The sequence below is a fragment of the Chiloscyllium plagiosum genome, unplaced genomic scaffold, assembly GCF_037043375.1.
Source record: "Chiloscyllium plagiosum isolate Xiang-an unplaced genomic scaffold, Cpla_swu_hap1 HiC_scaffold_13, whole genome shotgun sequence".
In the NCBI taxonomy this organism is placed as follows: Eukaryota; Metazoa; Chordata; class Chondrichthyes; order Orectolobiformes; family Hemiscylliidae; genus Chiloscyllium; species Chiloscyllium plagiosum.
The window spans coordinates 53946370-53966316 of record NW_028270151.1 but is presented as its reverse complement, the minus strand read 5'-3'; the positions used below and the strand labels follow the sequence as shown (position 1 = coordinate 53966316).

General features: G+C 42.2%; 1 protein-coding gene across 8 annotated transcripts in view; it reads left to right on the top strand.

The window, feature by feature from the left end:
• Positions 1–19947, top strand: part of veph1 (ventricular zone expressed PH domain-containing 1) — a 315263-nt gene that overhangs the window by 12774 nt on the left and 282542 nt on the right. For 5 of the 8 annotated variants that reach the window (XR_015759192.1, XM_087993610.1, XM_087993607.1 and 2 more), the window contains exons 1-2: positions 10527–10823; positions 15278–15584. Coding sequence is in view for 7 of the 8 variants with exons in the window: in XM_087993610.1 (XP_087849736.1) it covers positions 15447–15584 (138 nt within the window). In the remaining variant the exon portion in view is untranslated. Of the gene's footprint in view, positions 1–10526; positions 10824–15277; positions 15585–19947 lie in introns of those variants that run through there. The other 3 variants (XM_087993605.1, XM_087993608.1, XM_087993606.1) reach the window with 3 other exon arrangements.

Here is a 19947-nt window from a genome sequence, read left to right as displayed (position 1 = left end):
TTGTGAGTTTGCAACTTCCATACAGTCCACATGCTTGTCCAGGACCATCAATCCTAATCGAACTTTTTACATCACGGTCCTGACCTCGTGTTGATCATGCCTTTTAACCATGCAGGGCCATTCCCGTGATTCCTATGCCAAACTTTGTCCCCTGCAGTAAACTGCAGAGTCTTGTGTCTGGCATTGGCATTCCTGATGCTGTTTCACCCTCTACATGCAGGTCCCAGAAGATCAGATATAAACTGGTGCAGAATCTTCTTCCCATGAGCAATTGTGCTGGAGCTATCCCTGTATTTGCATGAAGGGTGGTCCTATAATCAAAGAGGAACCGGGACAGTTTGGTATCAAGTGAAGCTGTAGACTGTTTCTTCAAGCCTGTTTTCAAAGTTTGGACTGCTCTTTCTGCCAGGCCATTGGATGTTGGATTATGTGGAGCTGTCCTTATATGTCAAATCCCATTCAACTTGAGGAAATACTTGAATTTCTTGCTGGTAAATCATGGCCCGGAAATTGTGTCTTGTGAAAGATGTTTGCAGCTTTTCAATCATCATCCCAGTGTTTCACGAATAAACTCTATGCACATCTAACCAGTTGGAGTGAATGTCTGAAATGACTAAGAACATTGCACCCGTGAAAGATCTGCATAGTTGACATGTAACCAAGTCCAAAGTTTACCCAGCCATTCCCCCAAATGTGGGGAGCTGCTACCTGTAATTTTTGTCCTTGTTCCCACTCTGGGCATAGCTCCAACAAAATGGCTATATCTATATCAAAGCTTGGCCACTCGACATAATTTCTCACCAACATCTTCTTTTTGGAGACCCCTGGTGGAGTTCAACCAGTATATAGTGGCACCCTTTGCTCAAGACAATCTCCCTTGCTCCCCATAATAATATGCTGTTCCCCACTGTGGTCTGGTGTCTCTGGGTCCACACAGGTTTCAATTCTGATTGTGACTGTCCTTTGGTTACCTACATCACCACGAGGTGTTTCACTTTTGCCAGGACCACATCTTTCTGCTCCAAAGTTGTATATTGTTGACTGGACATGTATCCAGAAAATTTAAAACCAAAACAGATTCATCCAGTGGCAATACCACTGGTGATGTAGCTGCTTCTGAGAGGCAGATCAATGCGTCTACATTTGTTACTTGACCTCCTGGACAGTGTTCCAACATGTAATTATACACACTTAATATTAGAGCCCACCATTGAATTTGGCCTGAAGCTATGGGTCACATATGTCCTTTTTAAGTAGACCTAGCAGGGGTTTGTGGTCTGTTGTTATGACAAATTTACTTCCATAAAGTTATTAGTGGACCTTCCTGAGTCCAAATATGACCACCAAACCTTCCTTCTCGATCTAAGCGTATTTACTCTCTGCCTTTGCCAAAGTCCTGAATGCATACACCTTGGGAATTCCACTTCATTGGGCCACCTGTGAGCTCATACTACTTCAATGTCATATGGTGCGACATCACATGTCAACACGAGATCTCGCTTGGAATCATTGTGTGCCAAAACCTTACAGGATGATGTCAATTTCTTCAATTCCCTGAAAGCTATGGCCTGGCTGTGTGATTATTTCTAATGCTGACCCATTTTTTAGGAGTTAATGCAAAGGTGCCAGGATGGAGGCGAGGTTAGGTATGAACTTCCCGTAATAATGCACCAGCCCAAGGAAACATCTAGGCTCCGGTACAGGCGTGGATGCCAGGGCACATTTGATCACTCTTACATGATCTTCCAATGATAGATAACATCTTCTTGACTCTGCACCCCAAGTAGATCACTTAGGAAGCATGGAACATACATCTTTCTCTTCTGAGGCATATGGCCTTCTGGGAGAACTGCCAAATTTCTATGTCCAAGTTCTCTAAGTGCCCCTTATTGGTCTCCCCTGTTATTAGCATGTGATCTCAATAAATGGGGATTGTAAAATGTTCTCCGTCATTCGTTGAAAAAGGCCATACGCTGATATTACCCCAAATGGCAGACTCGTGCATTGGTACAAACTCTAATGGGTATTAATTGCACCATTGTTCTGGGGATCCTCACCGAATTGCACTTGCAGGTACGTGTGGCTCATGTTCAGCTTTGTGAAAGACTACACCCCATGCTAGCTTTGCATATAAATCCTCTATGTTCGGGATTGGGTATTTATCCAGCTGTGTAAAATCACCACAAAGGGAAACCAACCCGTCGAGTTTCAAAATCAGTCTGATCAGTGCTGCCCGTTCTGCAAACTGGATTGGTTTAATGATTCCTTCACTTTCCAGCCTTCTGATTTCTGCCTCTACTTCGGGCCATAAGGCAAATGACACTGCGTTGGCCTTGCAGAATCATGGAATTGCTTCCTAGTCAACATGCAAGGTGACCTTAGCTCCTTTGATAGTCCCTAGGCCTCCCTGAAAAAAAACTGGTATTTAAATGGGAGCTCACTCAGGCAGCCATTTTCTAATCGAAAAATGTTCAGCCAGTCGAGGTGAATTTCCCTCAACCAATTTTACTTTTACATCAATCAATGGCAATTGAATGACCTGCTTCTTGTAAGAGACTGGATTCGAAATTGGACTCCCTAATCTGTAAAGGTTCCCCACGATAGGTTCTCAGCCTGGCTGACATCTTGTGCAAACTTAAGGGTTGCATCCTGAAAGAATTTTGTAAAATGCTTGTTCTGCAGTCACTGATACAGCCACACTGGTATCAACCTCCATTACAACTGGGTGACCATTTAACCAGACGTTTATTTTGATTGGTTTAGATTTGAATGATGCTAAACAATTTAACTGTTCCAAACCGGATGTAGGTGGGCTTTTTCAGGGTCAGCACTCTCCTAGATACTGGCCTCTGAGTTTTCTTGCTCAATTTAGGTCAAGTAGGATTCTTTGCTGTCTTGAGTCTGCAAACCAGCAGCAGCTACAGTGGCTCGCCAGCCAGGATCTTGAATAAAATTGCAGTGTGACCCTTGTCACATGATCATAAACATTTCAAGACAATTGTAGTATCAATGTTCCATTAGAAGGCTGGGCCAGTTAAAAGAACCGGTTTCCATTGTAGTTTAATCAAACTCCTGTTGTGCCCATGTGCAGTGACCATGTCCCCTGAAAATACAAACACGTCCCCATTCGCAGCAATTATATCTCTGCAACATTAATGAGTTTCTGCTCGACATATGTTATTATGGCTCTGTCTCTTTGTGTATTTAAATAGTTCATGTTTCCTTTGTCTGTCCAGTTCTGAATTGAGCTTGCATTCGATATGTTTTCTTTTAACCCTTAAAATCTCATCCACGATATTGCCACACCAATCTCTCAGCCTGCTATATACTTTTATGCTCTTTTATGTATCTGTTCAGTTTTCTGGATCATTTCTGTATTCTGTAATTAAAGAACTTACTGAAGCAGAAAGCTCCACAAATATCCCAATCCTCAATGATAGGGGAGCCCAGCGCATCACTACAAAAGATGATAATATTGAAGCATTTGCAGCAAAGTTCAGTCAAAAGTATGGAGTGGAAATAAATGTCAACATCCTTCACGGTTCCTCAATATCCCAGATGCTAGCCTTCAGCCAATTTGATTAATTCGATGTGGTATTGAGAAATGGCTGGAGGCACTAGATACAGCAAAGATTACAGACCCTGACAACATTTTGGCATTAGTATTGAAGACTTATGTTCCAGAACTGACTGTGCCTTTAAACCAAGCTGTTCCAAAACAGCTGCAACACTGGCATCTACCTGAAAATATAGAAAATTGCTCAGGTATATTCCTGTACAAAGGAGGGAGGACAAATCCAATCAAGCCGAGCCTTGACATTAAAGTGGCATTTGATTCAGTGTGGGGTCAAGGACCTCTCTAAAAATTAGAGGCAATGGGAATCAGTAGGGAAAGGGAACCAGCAGGCAGTGCAGGGATCCCCTGTGGCCATTCCCCTCAACAACAAGTATACTGTTTGGATACTGTTGGGGGAGATGATTTACCAGGTATAAGCAATGGGGCACAGGTCTCTGGCACAGAGTCTGTCCCTGTTGCTCAGAAGGGAAGGGGGAAGAGGAACAGAGCATTATTCATTGGGCACTCCATAGTTAGGGAAACAGAAAGGAGGTTCTATGGGAACGAGAGAGAGTCATGGTTGATGTGTTGCCTCCCAGGTGCCAGGGTTCATGATGTCTCTAATTGTGTTTTTGGGATCCCTGCAGGGGAGGGCGAGCAGCCCCAAGTCTTGGTACATATAGGCACAGGGAGGGAGAGGGATTGGGATTTAAAGCAGAAATTCTGGAAGCTTAGAGCTAGAACAAACAGAGTTGTTACCTCTGGTTTGCTACCTGTGTCACGTGCTAGTAAGGTGAGGAATAGGGAGAGAGAGGAGTTGAACATGTGGCTACAGGGATGGTGCAGGAGGGATGGTTTTAGATTCCTGGATAATTGGGGCTGTTTCTGGAATTTGTGGGACCTTTACAAACAGAATGGTCTACACCTGAACCAGAGGAGTACCAATATACTTGGGGGTGGGGGGGAGACTTGCTAATGCTCTTCAGGTGGGTTTAAACTAATTCAGCAGGGGAATGGGAACTAAAACTGTAGTTCAAGTATATGGGAGGATGAGAGTAGTGAGAACTAAGATTTCAAGATCGCAAGAAGCCACTGGCAGGCAAGACATTGGTTTGAAGTGTGTATACTTCAATGCCAGGAGCATCCGGAATAAGGTGGGTGACCTTGCAGCATGGGTTTGTACCTGGGATTTCAATGTTGTGGCCATTTCAAAGACATGGATAGAGCAGGGATAGGGATGGTTATTCCAGGATTTAGATGTTTCAGTAAGAACAGAGAAAATAATAAAAGAGGAGGTGGTGTGGCACTGTTAGTCAAGGACAGTATTACGGTTGCAGAAAGGACATTTGAGGACTTGTCTACTAAGATAGTATGGGCTGAGATTAAAAACAGGAAAGGAGAGGTTACCCTGTTGGGAGTTTTGTATAGACCTCCAAATAGTTCCAGAGATGCAAGGCTAGGATAGCAAAGATGATCCTCAATAGGAGCGAGAGTGACAGGGTAGTTGTTATGGGGGCTTTAACTCTCCAAATATTGACTGGGAATACTATAGTTCAAGTACTTTAGATGGGTCAGTTTTGTCCAATGTGTGCAGGAAGGTTTCCTGACACAGGATGTAGACAGGCCAACAATGAGCGAGGCCAAGTTAGATTTGGTACTGAGTAATGAACCCGGACAGTTGTTAGATTTGGAGGAAGGTGAGCATTTTGATGATAGTGATCACAATTCGGTTATGTTTAGTGATGGAAAGGCATAGATATATACTGCAGGGCAAGAGTTATAGCTGGGGGAAAGGCAATTACAATTCGATTAGGCAAGATTTAGGGTACATAGGATGGGGAAGGAAACTGCAGGGGATGGGCACAATTGAAATGTAGAGCTTATTCAAGGATCAGCTACTGCAGGTCCTTGATAAGTATGTACAGGTCAGGCAGGGAGGAAGTTGTCGAGTGTGGGAGCCGTGGTTTACTAAGAAAATTGAATCTCTTGTCAAGAGGAAGAAGGCAGCTTATGTTAGGAAGAGATGTGATGGCTCAGTTAGGGTGCTTGAGAGTTACAAGTTAGCCAGGAAAAACCTAAATAAAGAGCTAAGAAGTGCCAGGAGGGGACATGAGAATTCATTGGTGGATAGGATCAAGAAAACCCCTAAGGCTTGCTATAGCTATATCAGGAATAAAAGAATGACTAGAGTAAGATTAGGGCCAATCAAGCATAGTAGTGAGACATTGTGCGTGGAGTCAGAGAAGGTAGGAGAAGCACTAAATGAATACTTTTCATCAGTATTCACACTAGTAAAAGACAATGTAGTCGAGGAGAATACTGAGATACAGGCTAGTAGACTAGATGAGATTAAGGTGCATTAGGAGAAGGTGTTAGCAAATGTGGAAAGTGTAAAAATAGATAAATCCCCTGGGCTGGATGGGATTTATCCTAGGATTCTTTGGGAAGCCAGGGAGGAGATTGCCGAGCATTTGGCTTTGATCTTTATGTCGTCATTGTCTACAGGAATAGTGCCAGAAGTCTGGAGGATAGCAAATGTTGTTCCCTTTTTCAAGACAGGGAGTAGAGACAACCCTGGTAATTATAGACCTGTGAGTCTTACTTCAGCTGTGGGTAAAGTATTGGAAAGGATTATAAGAGGTAGGATTCATAATCATCTAGAGAGGAATAAGTTGATTAGGGACAGTGAACATGGTTTTCTGAAGGGTAGGGCATGTCTCACAACCTTATTGAGTTATTTTGGAAAAGGTGACCAAACAGAGAGATGAAGGAAAAGCAGTTGATGTGTATATGGACTTCAGTAAGGCGTTTGATAAGGTTTCCTATGGGAGGCTATCACACAAAATACAGAGGCATGGGATTAAAGGTGAAAAAGCAGTTTGGATCAGAAATTGGCTAGCTGAAAGAAGACAGAGGATGGTGGTTGATGAGAAATATTCATCCTGGAGTTCACTTATAGTGGGGTAACGCAAGGATCTGTTTTTGTGTCCACTGTTTTTCATTTATATAAATGACCTGGATGAGGGCTTGAAGGATGGGTTAGTAAATTTGCAGATGACACTAAGGTCAGCAGAGTTATGGATAGTAACAAAGGATGTTGTAGGTTACAGACAGACATAGATAAGCTGCAGAGCTGGGCCGAGAGGTGGCAAATGGAATTTAATACAGAAAAGCGTGAGGTGATTCACTTTGGACGCTGTAACAGGAATGCAGATTACTGGGCTAATGGTAAGATTCAGTGTCCAGGTACATAGATTCTTGAAAGTTGATAGGATTGTTAAAAAGACATATGGTGTGTTAGCTTTTATTGGTAGAGGGATTGAGTTTAGGAACCATGAGATCATGCTGCAGCCATTCAAAACTCTGGTGCGGCTACATTTTGGAGTATTGCATACAGTTCTGGTCACAGCACTATAGGAAGGATGTGAAAGCTTTGGAAAGGGTTCAGAGGAGATGTTGCTTGGTATAGAAGGAAGGTCTTACGAGGAATGGCTGAAGGACTTACGGCTGTTTACATTAGAGAGAAGAAAATTGAGAGGTGACTTAATTGAGATATATAAGCTAATCAGAGGGTTAGATAGGTTGGACAATAAGAGCCTTTTTCCTTGAATGGCACTGGCTAGCACGAGGGGGCATAGCTTTAAATTGAGGGGTGATAGATATAGGACAGATCTCAGAAGTAGCTTCTTTACTCAGAAAGTAGTAGGGGTGTGGAATGCACTGCCTGCAACAGTAGTAAACTTGCCAACTTTAAGGGCATTTAAGTGGTCATTGAATAGACATATGGATGAGAATGGAATAGTGTAGGTTTAATGGGCTTCAGATTGGTTCCACAGGTTGGCGCAACATCGAGGGCCGAAGGGCCTGTACCGCACTATAATGTTCTATGTTCTATAGTTTTAGTTATATCTAGCTCAAAGGAAGACGGTAGTTGTTGAAAGTCAGTTATCTCAGTCGGAGATCACCAGGGTACTGTCCGAGCCCCAAACATAGTCAGCTATTTTGTTATTGACCTTCTCTTTGGCATTAGATCAGAAGTGGAGATGAATGTGCACTGATGACTACACAATGTATACCACCATTCCTAACTCATGAGATACTGAAGTAGTCCATGTGCAGGAGCAGCAAGATCTGGATTATAGCCAGGTTTAGGCTGACAAGTGGCAAGTAACATTACTATCACACAAGAACCAACCAGTGACCACATGCAATAAGAGAGAAAATAACCATAGCACCTTGACATTTAATTAGCAGCCACCATTGCTGAATGCCTTTATTATCAACACCCTGGGAGTTATCATTGACCAAAACCTGGACTTGACTACCTATATCAATACAAGAGCAGGTCAGAGGCTAAGAATTTTATACCAATTAACTCACCTCTCTCTCCTCAAAGCCTGTCCACTATTTAAGAGGCACAAGTTAGGAGTGTGATGGAATACTGTACTCCTCACTTAGATCACTGCAGCTCCATAATGCTTTAGAAGTTTGTCACCATCCAGGAGAAATCAGCCCACTTGAATGGCACCATATCCAAACACATTCACTCCCTTCATCACTAGTGTTTACCATCTAAAAGGTTCACTGCAGAACTTAGCCAAGGCACCGTCACACATCTTCCAAACTCACAACTACTTCTGTTTAGAAAGACACGATCAATAGATATATGGGAAAACTGCCACCTGAAACTTCCCATTCAACCGCTTACTATCCTGACTTGGAATTTACATTGTATTACTTCAGTGTCCCTGGGCCAAATCCTGGAATTTTCTTCCTATCAGTATTGACGATACCTATATCAAATAGACTGCAGTGTATGAAGAAGGTTGTTCTCCACCACCTCTGAAGGGCAATTCTGGATGGGTCATAAGGCTGGCCCAGCCAGCAATGCCCATATGTTCTACGTTATTAAATGTAAATTGCAAATTGCCAGGTCTGAAATAACTTGCTCTTTGTTTGCCTCTAGAATGTATTGCTCCAAGAAATCATTCCAAAAATTGCTATGCATTCATCTTCTCGGCTACCTTTGCTAATTTGGTTCATCCGATCTATACCTAGGATAAAATCATCTATGGATTGTCAGCATACTTTCCACACAAGCTAACATTATTATTTTTTGCATAGTCTTCCCTAAAGTGTCATTCCTGTTAAGAAGCCAATAAATTACTTCCACAATTGTGCTATTTGCAAGGGCATGTGTTAAGAACCAAATTCTTTTAACAAGCCCATTGACCCAAAGGCCAAGACAAAGAGAGGAGTCAACACACGATAAATGGTTTAGTCAGCAAACAGAAACAAAGGAGCATCCTGAGAAAGCACAGGAAGCTAACAAAAGAGGACAGAAACACGGGAACAAAGAAAAACTGATGGAAAATGGTGAAAGGAATTAGAAAGAGGAGAATCTTTGAGAACAAGGAAAAGTCAATTTTTAAAAAAAATTGAGGTGGGAGAATAGGCATGGTTCATGTGATGTGGCAGATTGGACAGAAAGCCAGGAGCTGCAGTTTTCATGAGATACGCTACACTAAAGAAGGTATTTGGTCAGGCACTTGCAGTAGGTTAGAACTTGCTTTAGGGTGAAGTTGTGTTGGCTGTTTCCACCCCCCACCCCCATCAAAGATAAACATTTGATGGTAATATGCAGTGGTGTGGTCCATGTGATTTTTTTTTATATGTGCTTGGTGGTGGGGGTGGAGCACATTTGGTATTCTGTCAGATTCTTGACCTGTGCTTTCTAGATGGTGGAACAGCTTGTGAAGTCAGAAGGTCAGTTATATACCACAGCGTACCCAGCCTTCAGTCTCCTCTTGTATCCTTAGTATTTATGCAGCTGGTCTATTTAAATTTCTGGTCAATAGTGACTTGACAGATGTTAATGGTGGGGGGGGGGTTCAGTGAACCTCTGCACTTCTGATTTTGTGAAAAGGAAGATAATTGATAAAGCAGCTAAAGTTGGTTTGACCTAAGGTACTGGCATAAGGAACTGCTACAATGATGTCCAGGATTGTCTCCCAGCCATTTTTTGTGCTAGGTATTACTCCAACCAGTGTCGGGTTTACCTCTGGATTCTCATTGATCTCAGTTTTACAAGAAATCCTTAATGCTTTATTCGGTCAGAAATAGCCTTGATGCCACTGGCAGTCACCCTCACCTCACCTCTGGAATGCAGGTCCTTTGTCCATATTTGCACCAAAGCTGTCATTAGGTCAGGAGCTAAATGGCCCTGGGGAAATCCAAACTGAATGTCAGAGAGCAGGCTATTGATTTGTAAGTGCTATTTCACAGGATTGTCAGCAACCCCTTCCATTACACTGCCCCATGGATAACTATATATGACCTAGAAGTTGAGCATAGAGCACCCATCATGCAGCCGGATCTGGATGGTATCTCTATTCTATCTATCCTCTTCAAAGTATGTCAAAAAGCATGATCTCTACACTCTGTACCTAACATAGCTACTAGTTTTATTCCTAGGATTATTTCACTTCACATATGGTCCTAAATTTCACAATTTTTGAAAGGAATACATTCATAAAATTATTCAGCTAAATTTAAATGACTAAAATAGTTACATTAAACAGCATAGCCTCTCATGATGGTAGCGTTCTCGTGGTTATAGTTGCATAAAATAATTATTTTGTTTTTGTAATCCATATCATAGAATAGTTTATTAGTATTTTCCACGAATAGTACGCTAAGTTGAAAGGAATTTAATAACATGTTTCTTATTTAATAGAAAAGTGCAACTAGTCATCATTAAAATTTATCACTGCTCAGAGTTTATAGAAACGTTTTCAAATTATTGCAAATGCAGATTCTCTGAGTGGCTTTTCCTTCATCTGTCTCTGTTCCATGGAATTAATAGATCCTTCGTGATACAAAAGAGTCCTGTTTCTTTCACTGGCCTCATTTTAAAGGGGAGTGCCATATACAGAACAGGGACTGTCAGTATCACAGATGACTAAACTGTCCCTCTGCTTTGCGCAACAACCTGATTAGAACTTCATTCTGATCAGTTGTTGTTTCTGTTCGGATCAAGCCTAACCAGCTGACTGTGCCACTTAAGACTCAATTTTAGGCACATTTTACAGCATGCATTCTTTGCATTCCTAGCTCACAACAGTTAAATAGATTGCTGGAAGTGCATGGTTTCAACAGAAAGTTTCCATTGCTTTTTACTTCATAACCATGACTACAGTGTTACAAAGACAGCAGGAACCTTCAGAGTAAGTGGATCACAAGTACGCCTACAGGGACTAGTATGCAGGTAAAGCAAAATCTCTATCTTACTCATGTTTCTTTTGGTGCAAAGAATAGCAATAGGGAATTTGAATTTTCAGTAGTTGCAAACTTTAATTTACTTCATTCTGCTTAGATACTGTATCTAACTTCCATTGACATTGCTTGGCTTGAATGTAAAAGACAAATAAATAGAAGAGTCAATCAAAATGTAGTCACTTTAGCTTTTCTAAAAGAATGTTAACCAGCCATTGCAAGCTCACATGAGCTTCACAGTTTAGCATGACAATGAACAATCCTTTGGGTTGCAAAAAATTAACTTTTCTAAATTGAGGATCAGTTCTGAGTTAGCTGTGATCACAACTAACTTTGTGCGTGTTTTAATACTTGATCTTGCACTTAAATTTTTAACTTATTTCATAAAATATTTCAAGCAATTAATCATTACAAATAAATTAGATTACAAAATGGAAGAGGAAAATGGGAATTTAAAAAACTGATTCAAGTATAAATAATGAAAAAATTTGTCAAAAATGTGTCTTGTTTTTTCATATTGGTGTAATATTAGTAGATGTGCTGAATTTGATTTTACAGGGAACACATCAACAAGATAATTATGCATGGCTGTATTTAAGTGGAATCTGCTAATTTGTTCGATTTGCTTAATTTTCAATTTTTCCAATCTATTTTGAATGAACGCTATCTCAGCCTGTGTGGGCATAACTTTGCTGTATATCTTTATGTATGAAATAAAATGACAGCAAGGTGCATTCATAAAGTACCTTGAAGGAAAGTTTAAAATGTGGAGACCGAATTGAAGGAGCTATTAGGGGTGACCAAAAGCTTGGTCAAAAAGTTGAATTTTAAAAAGTTTCTTTAAGGTGGCAAAACTAAGGAGTTTATGGAGGAAATTTCAGAAAGTGAGGCATGACCACCAACCCAAGGGCAAAGGAAGAATGAAATGCTTAAGTAGAATCAGAAGAGTGTACGGTTTGATGTGGACTGTAATACTACATACTATTACAGAGGCGAGAGGCTAATGATTATGTTATATGAAAAGAACACTGGCAAAAGTAATGTAGAAGAGCAGAGAGAATGAGACTGACAGGTCCAGAAAAAAATAAATTTGTAAAGAAAACAAGTCTGTAAAAGTTGCAATCTAATGATAATCTCTATAGAACATCAGAAAAACCAGGGCACCGTGAGAAGTTTAGGGTTTATTCCATTAAAACAAAATAGATTTTCTAGCATCCCATCAAACATAAATTTCTCTCCATTGCAAGCAAACCTGCTTAGCCATAAACAGAGAATATGGACAGACGTTTGTATGTTCATGACTTCACAGGGTGGAAAAGAATAGTCAATAGTATGTAAAATGGACTGCTGCTACCGCTGCCTAAGATAATTCCATCCCAGGAGACTTCCAAATATATACATGAGTATTGTTGAATTTTAATTAGCTAACATTGTATAACCCACCAATAGGTTAGGCTTCCTTCCTTTTTCTGTAATAATTCAGTTCAGCGTCCCTTGTTTATTGATTCAGATTAAAATAATAATATTTATAAACCTTAAAATTAATAAGCAGGTAACGTAACCTGACTGGTATAACCTTTCATTTAAGAATTCTGTGTTTATGGAAAATTCTTAGGCCAACGGCTTCTTTCTAAAATATTTCATCTCCAGTCGAAACACACAGCACAAGCCCAGTATTGTTGCAACACTGTATTGAATCTTATGCCATAAAATTGATCTTCTCTATTTGCCTTTATTAAAAAAAATTAACTTTCTATTAAGGTGCAACTACTTCACACTCTAAGCCGGCAAAGAAAACAATAATATATAATTTATATTTGCATGTTGTTTGTAACTTAACATTTCAAGTGAATATTGAATAGTAATTCTGTTATCTACCATGACTCCTTATTGAAAACATTCCATGTGTCTTTTCATGAGGTGATTTTTTTTTCTCATAAAAAAACTTTGCTGCACTAATTTCACTAGGTTTTTTGTTCTAACTCTGTTAGGTATAGTTAATGATTATGAAGGTCAAGCTCACTGGTGAATTTTATGATATCAGTTGAACCATTGTGTGTAGAGGATGCAGCTTTCAAATGCCTACCTGCTGAGTTCGCCAGTTTAATGCTGGTGGGTTGAATAGTAATTGTAGTGTTGGTCCATTGTAACAGTCCTGGGAATCCAATGCTTTGAATTTACTTTAGAATTCTCATAATGGATTCCAGCAAAGCTTCAGGGATATTTGAAACAGTTTGAAATTCTATCAAATGTGATGAAAGACAACACAGGCTTTATAACTTGGTATCTGCATGTCTCTTACTCTTGTGTTGGAATTGTTCTTTAGCGAAACAAAAAAAGATCACTATTCAGAAACCCTTTAAATTTGCTGTGAGGATAAATCAGGAATATGTGTAATTTAAGCTTCACAAATATTCATATGACAATTAACTTATGTTTAGCTGATGCTCATAGGCTGCTTTTCAATAACATGCCCTACGTGTATAATGGTTAGGACAAACACTGAGCATAATGCTTTGGGGTTACAATAATTTATTTTTTCCAATTTATTTCCAACTAATTAAGAATCAATAAATGGGATATATCAAATTTGGTAATAGGTGATTTGTTTAGTGAAAGCTATTGAATTGAAAGATTAGTTCAGATGGACCTGACATGCTCCAAAACTGGAGTTTCCTTCCTTAAAGCTAAGTATTTTATATGATACTGATACACTAATCAATAATGGGTTAACAGTGATTTGGAAACTGGATAAAATTTACTGTAATCTCAAGATTCTTTTGGTGATATATAATGGTATCAGTTACTCCATTTTATAAAGCTGTTCTTATTTTTCAATAATGTGCCAATAACAAGTGCTAATATACTCACATACTTTCAGCAGAGAATTTGAATGAAACACAATTTACACTGTCACGACATGAACTTTTAAGATTCAATAATTACCTTTTCTATTTGGTGAAATTTACATATCAGATGAGGTGGGCTTTCATAAGAGAATTCCTGTATCCAAAATCATTTGAATAGCTGTGCAATGAACAATGGTTCATGGTGGGAAAAACAAATATTGCCCATTTTTCTTTTAATAGGTAAAACATAATCTCATTGATCAAGCATAAATGATAGTTATGTTGACTTTAATGAAATTTGTATTGAAATTTTAGTGACCATATGAAAAAAGAAAAGTGGTATTGTCTATGATTGTATCAAATGTGTGTAGCACTGTTAAAGAAAAAATGAGTATTTTAGGGGTTTAAAACAAAATGACTAGAGTTATGTTAAACATTTGGTCATCTTCCTGACTTGTTCAGTCCCATGTTCAGTGAAGAGACTGACATAAACCCAGTTATAAGATACAGTGAAACCTTTGCCTCTTTGAGCATCACAGTTTGCAGTAAGACATTTTGGCCCATCCTTGTGTTCAAGGCCAAATTATAATTAGTATACATTCATTTTTCAAATAGGTTTCAGTTTTTTGAATCATTGCCACATAACTCCTTTAGTTATAGTTCATCAAATGTCTTTGTACCAATTGTCCAAAAGGAGACATGCATGTTTTTCCTGTCTCACCACACTCTGTGCGAAGTGCAGTTAACAATCCAGTTAGCCTCAGTATCTTTCTAAGACTGGTACTTGTAATATAACTAACTTCGGTGTCAGAGAGGATTTTCATTTGTTTGTCTCTTCTCAGTAGCAACTAGTCTGCTTGGATACATCAGACAGCAAATACTGGAAAATGTGGAGGGACCAATATGATGTAAGATCTTGCAGAGCTTGTTTTATCAAATTAGCATTTGGGAACCAAACGGTTTGTTTGTTCTTTAAATAGTGAGTGATAGGTGTACAGTGCTAACTATATGAGATTTGGATGTTGGTATTCAGATGATAATTTTGACCACAACTATACTGTAATGTTCTGGCATCTCTGGCATTTTGAAGATGCTGCTCAAATCAAGTCTAATATCACATTTCGAACTATAATTAAGTCACTGAATTTAAATAATTCCTGCATGAACTTTGCCTCTTGCCTATGGCTTTTTGATTTGGTTTGAAATGAAACCTAAGTCGAACCTTTCATTCACCAGATGGTTCTGTCATGGAATTGAACATGCACATGGGATGTTTATTGAGTGTCCACCTACCATCTTTGACAAGTGAAAAATTCTATGGCACTATTTGATCAAGAACAAAAAGAAATTCCTGTTATTCCAGTCAACACCTTTGACATAGATATCTGGTCATTTATCACTTTGCTTATAGAACTTGCTCTATTAATTCAGTTACTGTTTCTCTTTAAGTTACAGCAATATCTATGTTTCAAAAGATTCATAATATGGTTGAGCAAATTGTCAAACTTTCATTGCAATCTTCAATGCTTGCATTCAAACTGAATATACTATGTGTATGAAAACAGATATCTGATTCTGTCATTCATTTTTTTTTCAGATAGGGCATGGGACAGTGGAGTGATGTCACCTTTGCAGATATGAGCACCGAGTGGTTTAAGCATTTGGTCCACACTCTTAAACTTTGAAGAATTTGTCCATGCTGTTGATGAATTGAACAGTCGAATACACGTGAATGTAGCTTTTACGCTACATTGGAATTGCACACTATGCATCAACTATTTATCGTGGTGCTAGGGCAGAGGGATTTATCTCGTGCAGGAGATCTTTTCTCGCTGGAAGATACTGAAATTGAAGATTGTCTGTCAGAAGCTCTTGAGCAAATAAAGGAAATATCTTCTTCACCAGTAAGTGTCAGTAAACAGACCATAAATGCAATATTAGAACCTATCTGTTTATATATTGATTTAATTTACAACAACTAGCTGACGCAACAGCACAGCTTTTCAGCTAGAACATAGAACATATAAGAGTACAGCACAGTACAGGACCTTTGGCCCTCATTGTTGTGCCGACCTTTTACCCTACACTAAGATCAGACTAACCTATCTTCCATGTGTCTATCCAAGAGTCGCTTAAATGCCCCTAATATATTTGACGCTACTACCACTGCTGGCAGTGGCATTCCACCCATCCACCACTCTCTGTGTAAAGAACCTACCTCTGACATCTCCCCTAAACCTTCTATCAATCACCTTAAAATTATGCCCCCACGTGATAGCCATTTCCACTCTGGGAAAAAGTCTCTGGCTATCAACTCCATCTGTGCCTCATCACCTTGTACAATTCTATCAAGTCACCTCTTATCATTCTTTGCTCCAATGAGAAAAACCCTAGTTTCCTCAACCTTTGTTCATAAGATATGCCCTCCAGTCCAGGCAGCAACCTGGTAAATCTCTCTGGGTGGCAACTTTGAGGGATCTATGGAAATGGACCCCAAGATCTCTCTGTTCCTCCACACTGCCAAGAATCCTGTGTTTAACACCGGATTCTGCATTCAAATTTGACCTTCCAAAGTGAATCACTTCACACTTTTCTAGGTTGAATTCTATATGCCAATTATCAGCCCAGTTCTGTATCCCGTCAATGTCCTGTTGCAACCTACAACAGCATTCCTCGCAATCTACCACTCTACCAAGCTTCATGTCATTAGCAAACTTACTAACCCACCCTTCCACTTCCTCATCCAAGTAATTCCTGATGAAGGGCTTTTGCCCGAAACATCGATTTTACTGCTCCTCGGATGCTACGTGAACTGCTGTGCTTTTCCAGCAACACTCTAATCTAAACAAGGGTCAAATACATCCAAATTCGACAGGAACTGAGGAATGTGGATTGGGAGCAGTTATCTGAGGAAAACCTACAACTGGCATGTGGGAGGCTTTTGAAGACCAGTTGATTAAAGTGCAGGGCATGCATGTCTCTGCAAAACTGAAGGATTAGTGGTACTGGAAGAGCACAGCAGTTCAGGCAGCATCCAAGGAGCTTCGAAATCGATGTTTCTGGCAAAAGCCCTTCATCAGGAATAAAGGCAGTGAGTCTGAAGCGTGGAGAGATAAGCTAGAGGAGGGTGGAGGTGTGGAGAAAGTAGCATAGAGTACAATGGGTGAGTGGGGGAGGGAATGAAGGTGATAGGTCAGGGAGGAGAGGGTGGAGTGGATAGGTGGTAAAGGAAATAGGCAGGTAGGACAAGTCATGGGGACAGTGCTGAGCTGGAAGTTTGGAACTAGGGTGAGGTGGGGGAAGGGAAAATGAAGAAACTGTTGAAGTCCACATTGATGCCCTGGGGTTGAAGTGTTCTGAGGCAGAAGATGAGGCGTTCTTCCTCCAGGCGTCTGGTGGTGAGGGAGCGGCGGTGAAGGAGGCCCAGGACCTCCATGTCCTCGGCAGAGTGGGAGGGGGAGTTGAAATGTTGGGCCACAGGGCGGTGTGGTTGATTGGTGCAGGTGTCCCGGAGATGTTCCCTAAAGCACTCTGCTAGGAGGCGCCCAGTCTCCCCAATGTAGAGGAGACCACATCGGGAGCAACGGATACAATAAATGATACTAGTGGATGTGCAAGTAAAACTTTGATGGATGTGGAAGGCTCCTTTAGGGCCTTGGATAGAGGTGAGGGAGGAGGTGTGGGCGCAGGTTTTACAGTTCCTGCGGTGGCAGGGGAAAGTGCCAGGATGGGAGGGTGGGTTGTAGGGGGGCGTGGACCTGACCAGGTAGTCACGGAGGGAACGGTCTTTGCGGAAGGCGGAAAGGAGTGGGGAGGGAAATATATTCCTGGTGGTGGGGTCTGTTTGGAGGTGGCAGAAATGTTGTCGGATGATTTGGTTTATGCGAAGGGTGGTAGGGTGGAAGGTGAGCACCAGGGGCGTTCTGTGCAAAGGACCCACTCTGTACTACATCCTCAGGAGAATTCATACTCTCAACAAACAGTATTTCAATTCCATCTCAAACATCAAAAACTGTAAGTACAACATACTTTTATCTACCCACCTCCATAACCAGCAGTCCTCAACCATTCCAGAAGATTCCCCTGGCTTCGGAATCTACTCAGACGCCATTAGCCATGTGGCTGATGCAGCTGCCACCCCCACGCTGATTGATGATGTCACTTCCGCCCCCATCATGTCCACTCACACAACCACTTCCACCCCTCACAATTCCTCATGCATCACACATGACATCACTTCCGCCCTTCACATCATCGCTGATGCCACATGCTCAGTGACTTCCGCCACCCCTACTGCCATGGTCACCACCACTTCCGCCCCCACCAGCACCACTCACCTGCATTCTGCTGACATGCCTCCCACAGACCCCACTGTCACTATCCCCACCCCCCCAGAACCCCGAGAAGAACACTATCCCTGCTCATGACTCCACCCCCATTCCCCCCACCATCACCCCCACTCCAGTTACAGGTTCCGCCCCCACTCCCAGCTCGACACCCACACCAGATCCCAGCTCCCAGCCCTGCCGAGTTTTCACCATCCCCCAAGACCTCCCCCTCACTGAGGACAAACGATCAGTCCTCAGCAAAGGACTCACCTTCATCCCCCTCCGTCCACGCATCAATGAATTTAATACACGCCATGACGTCGACAATTCTTCCGTCGCCTCCGCCTCCGAGCTTACTTCCACAATCAGGACTCCCGCCCACCTTCCGAGGACCCCTTCGCCCACCTCCAACACACTGCATCCACCTGGACACCCCGCGCTGGCCTATTACCTGCCCTCGACCTCTTCATTTCCAACTGCCGCCAGGACAATAACCGCCTCAACCTGTCTACCTCCCTCCCCCACTCCAACCTCTCACCCTCACAACGCGCAGCCCTCCAATCCCTCTGCTCCAATCCTGACCTCACCATCAAGCCAGCGGACAAAGGGGGCGCAGTGGTAGTCTGGCGCACTGACCTCTACACCGCTGAAGCCACACGCCAACTCGAGGACACCTCTTCCTACTGCCCCCTAGACCATGACCCCACCCCCCATCACCAAACCATCATCTCCCAGACCATGCAGAACCTCATCACCTCAGGAGATCTCCCACCCACATCTTCCAACCTCATAGTCCGGGAACCCCGCACTGCCCGGTCCTACCTCCTTCCCAAGATCCACAAGCCTGACCATCCTGGCCGACCCATTGTCTCAGCATGCTCCTGCCCCATTGAACTCATCTCTACCTACCTCGACACTGTCCTATCCCCCTAGTCCAGGAACTCCCCACATACGTTTGAGACACCACCCACGCCCTCCACCTCCTCCAAGACTTCAGTTTCCCCGGCCCCCAATGCCTCATCTTCACCATGGATATCCAATCCCTCTACACCTCCATCCGCCATGACCAGGGCCTCCAAGCCCTCTGTTTTTTCCTCTCCAGATGTCCCCAACAGTACCCTTCCACCGACACTCTCATTCGTTTGGCTGAACTGGTCCTCACCCTTAACAATTTCTCCTTTGAATCCTCCCACTTCCTCCAGACCAAAGGGGTAGCCATGGACACACGTATGGGCCCCAGCTATGTCTGTCTCTTTGTTGGCTACGTAGAGCAATTGATCTTCCGTAATTACACTGGCAGCACTCCCCACCTCATCCTCCGCTACATTGGTGACTGCATTGGCGCCACCTCGTGCTCCTGCGAGGAGGTTGAGCAATTCATCAACTTCACCAACACATTCCACCCTGACCTTAAATTTACCTGGATCATCTCTGACACCTCCCTCCCCTTCCTGGACCTCTCCATCTCCATTAGTGATGACCGACTTGACACCGACTTTTTTTCCAAACCCACCGACTCCCACAGCTACCTGGATTACACCACTTCCCACCCTACCTCCTGCAAAAATGCCATCCCGTATTCCCAATTCCTCCGCCTCCACCGTATCTGCTCCCAGGAGGACCAGTTCCACCACAGAACAGACCAGATGACCTCCTTCTTTAGAGACCGCAATTTCCCTTCCCACGTTGTTGAAGGTGCCCTCCAACGCATCTCAAGCACATCCCGCACCTCTGCCCTCAGACCCCAGCCCTCCAACCGTAACAAGGACAGAACCCCCCGGTGCTCACCTTCCACCCTACCACCCTTCGCATAAACCAAATCATCCAACAACATTTCCACCACTTCCAAACGGACCCCACCACCAGGGGTATATTTCCCTCCCCACCCCTTTCCGCCTTCTGCAAAGACCATTCCCTCCGTGACTACCTGGTCAGGTCC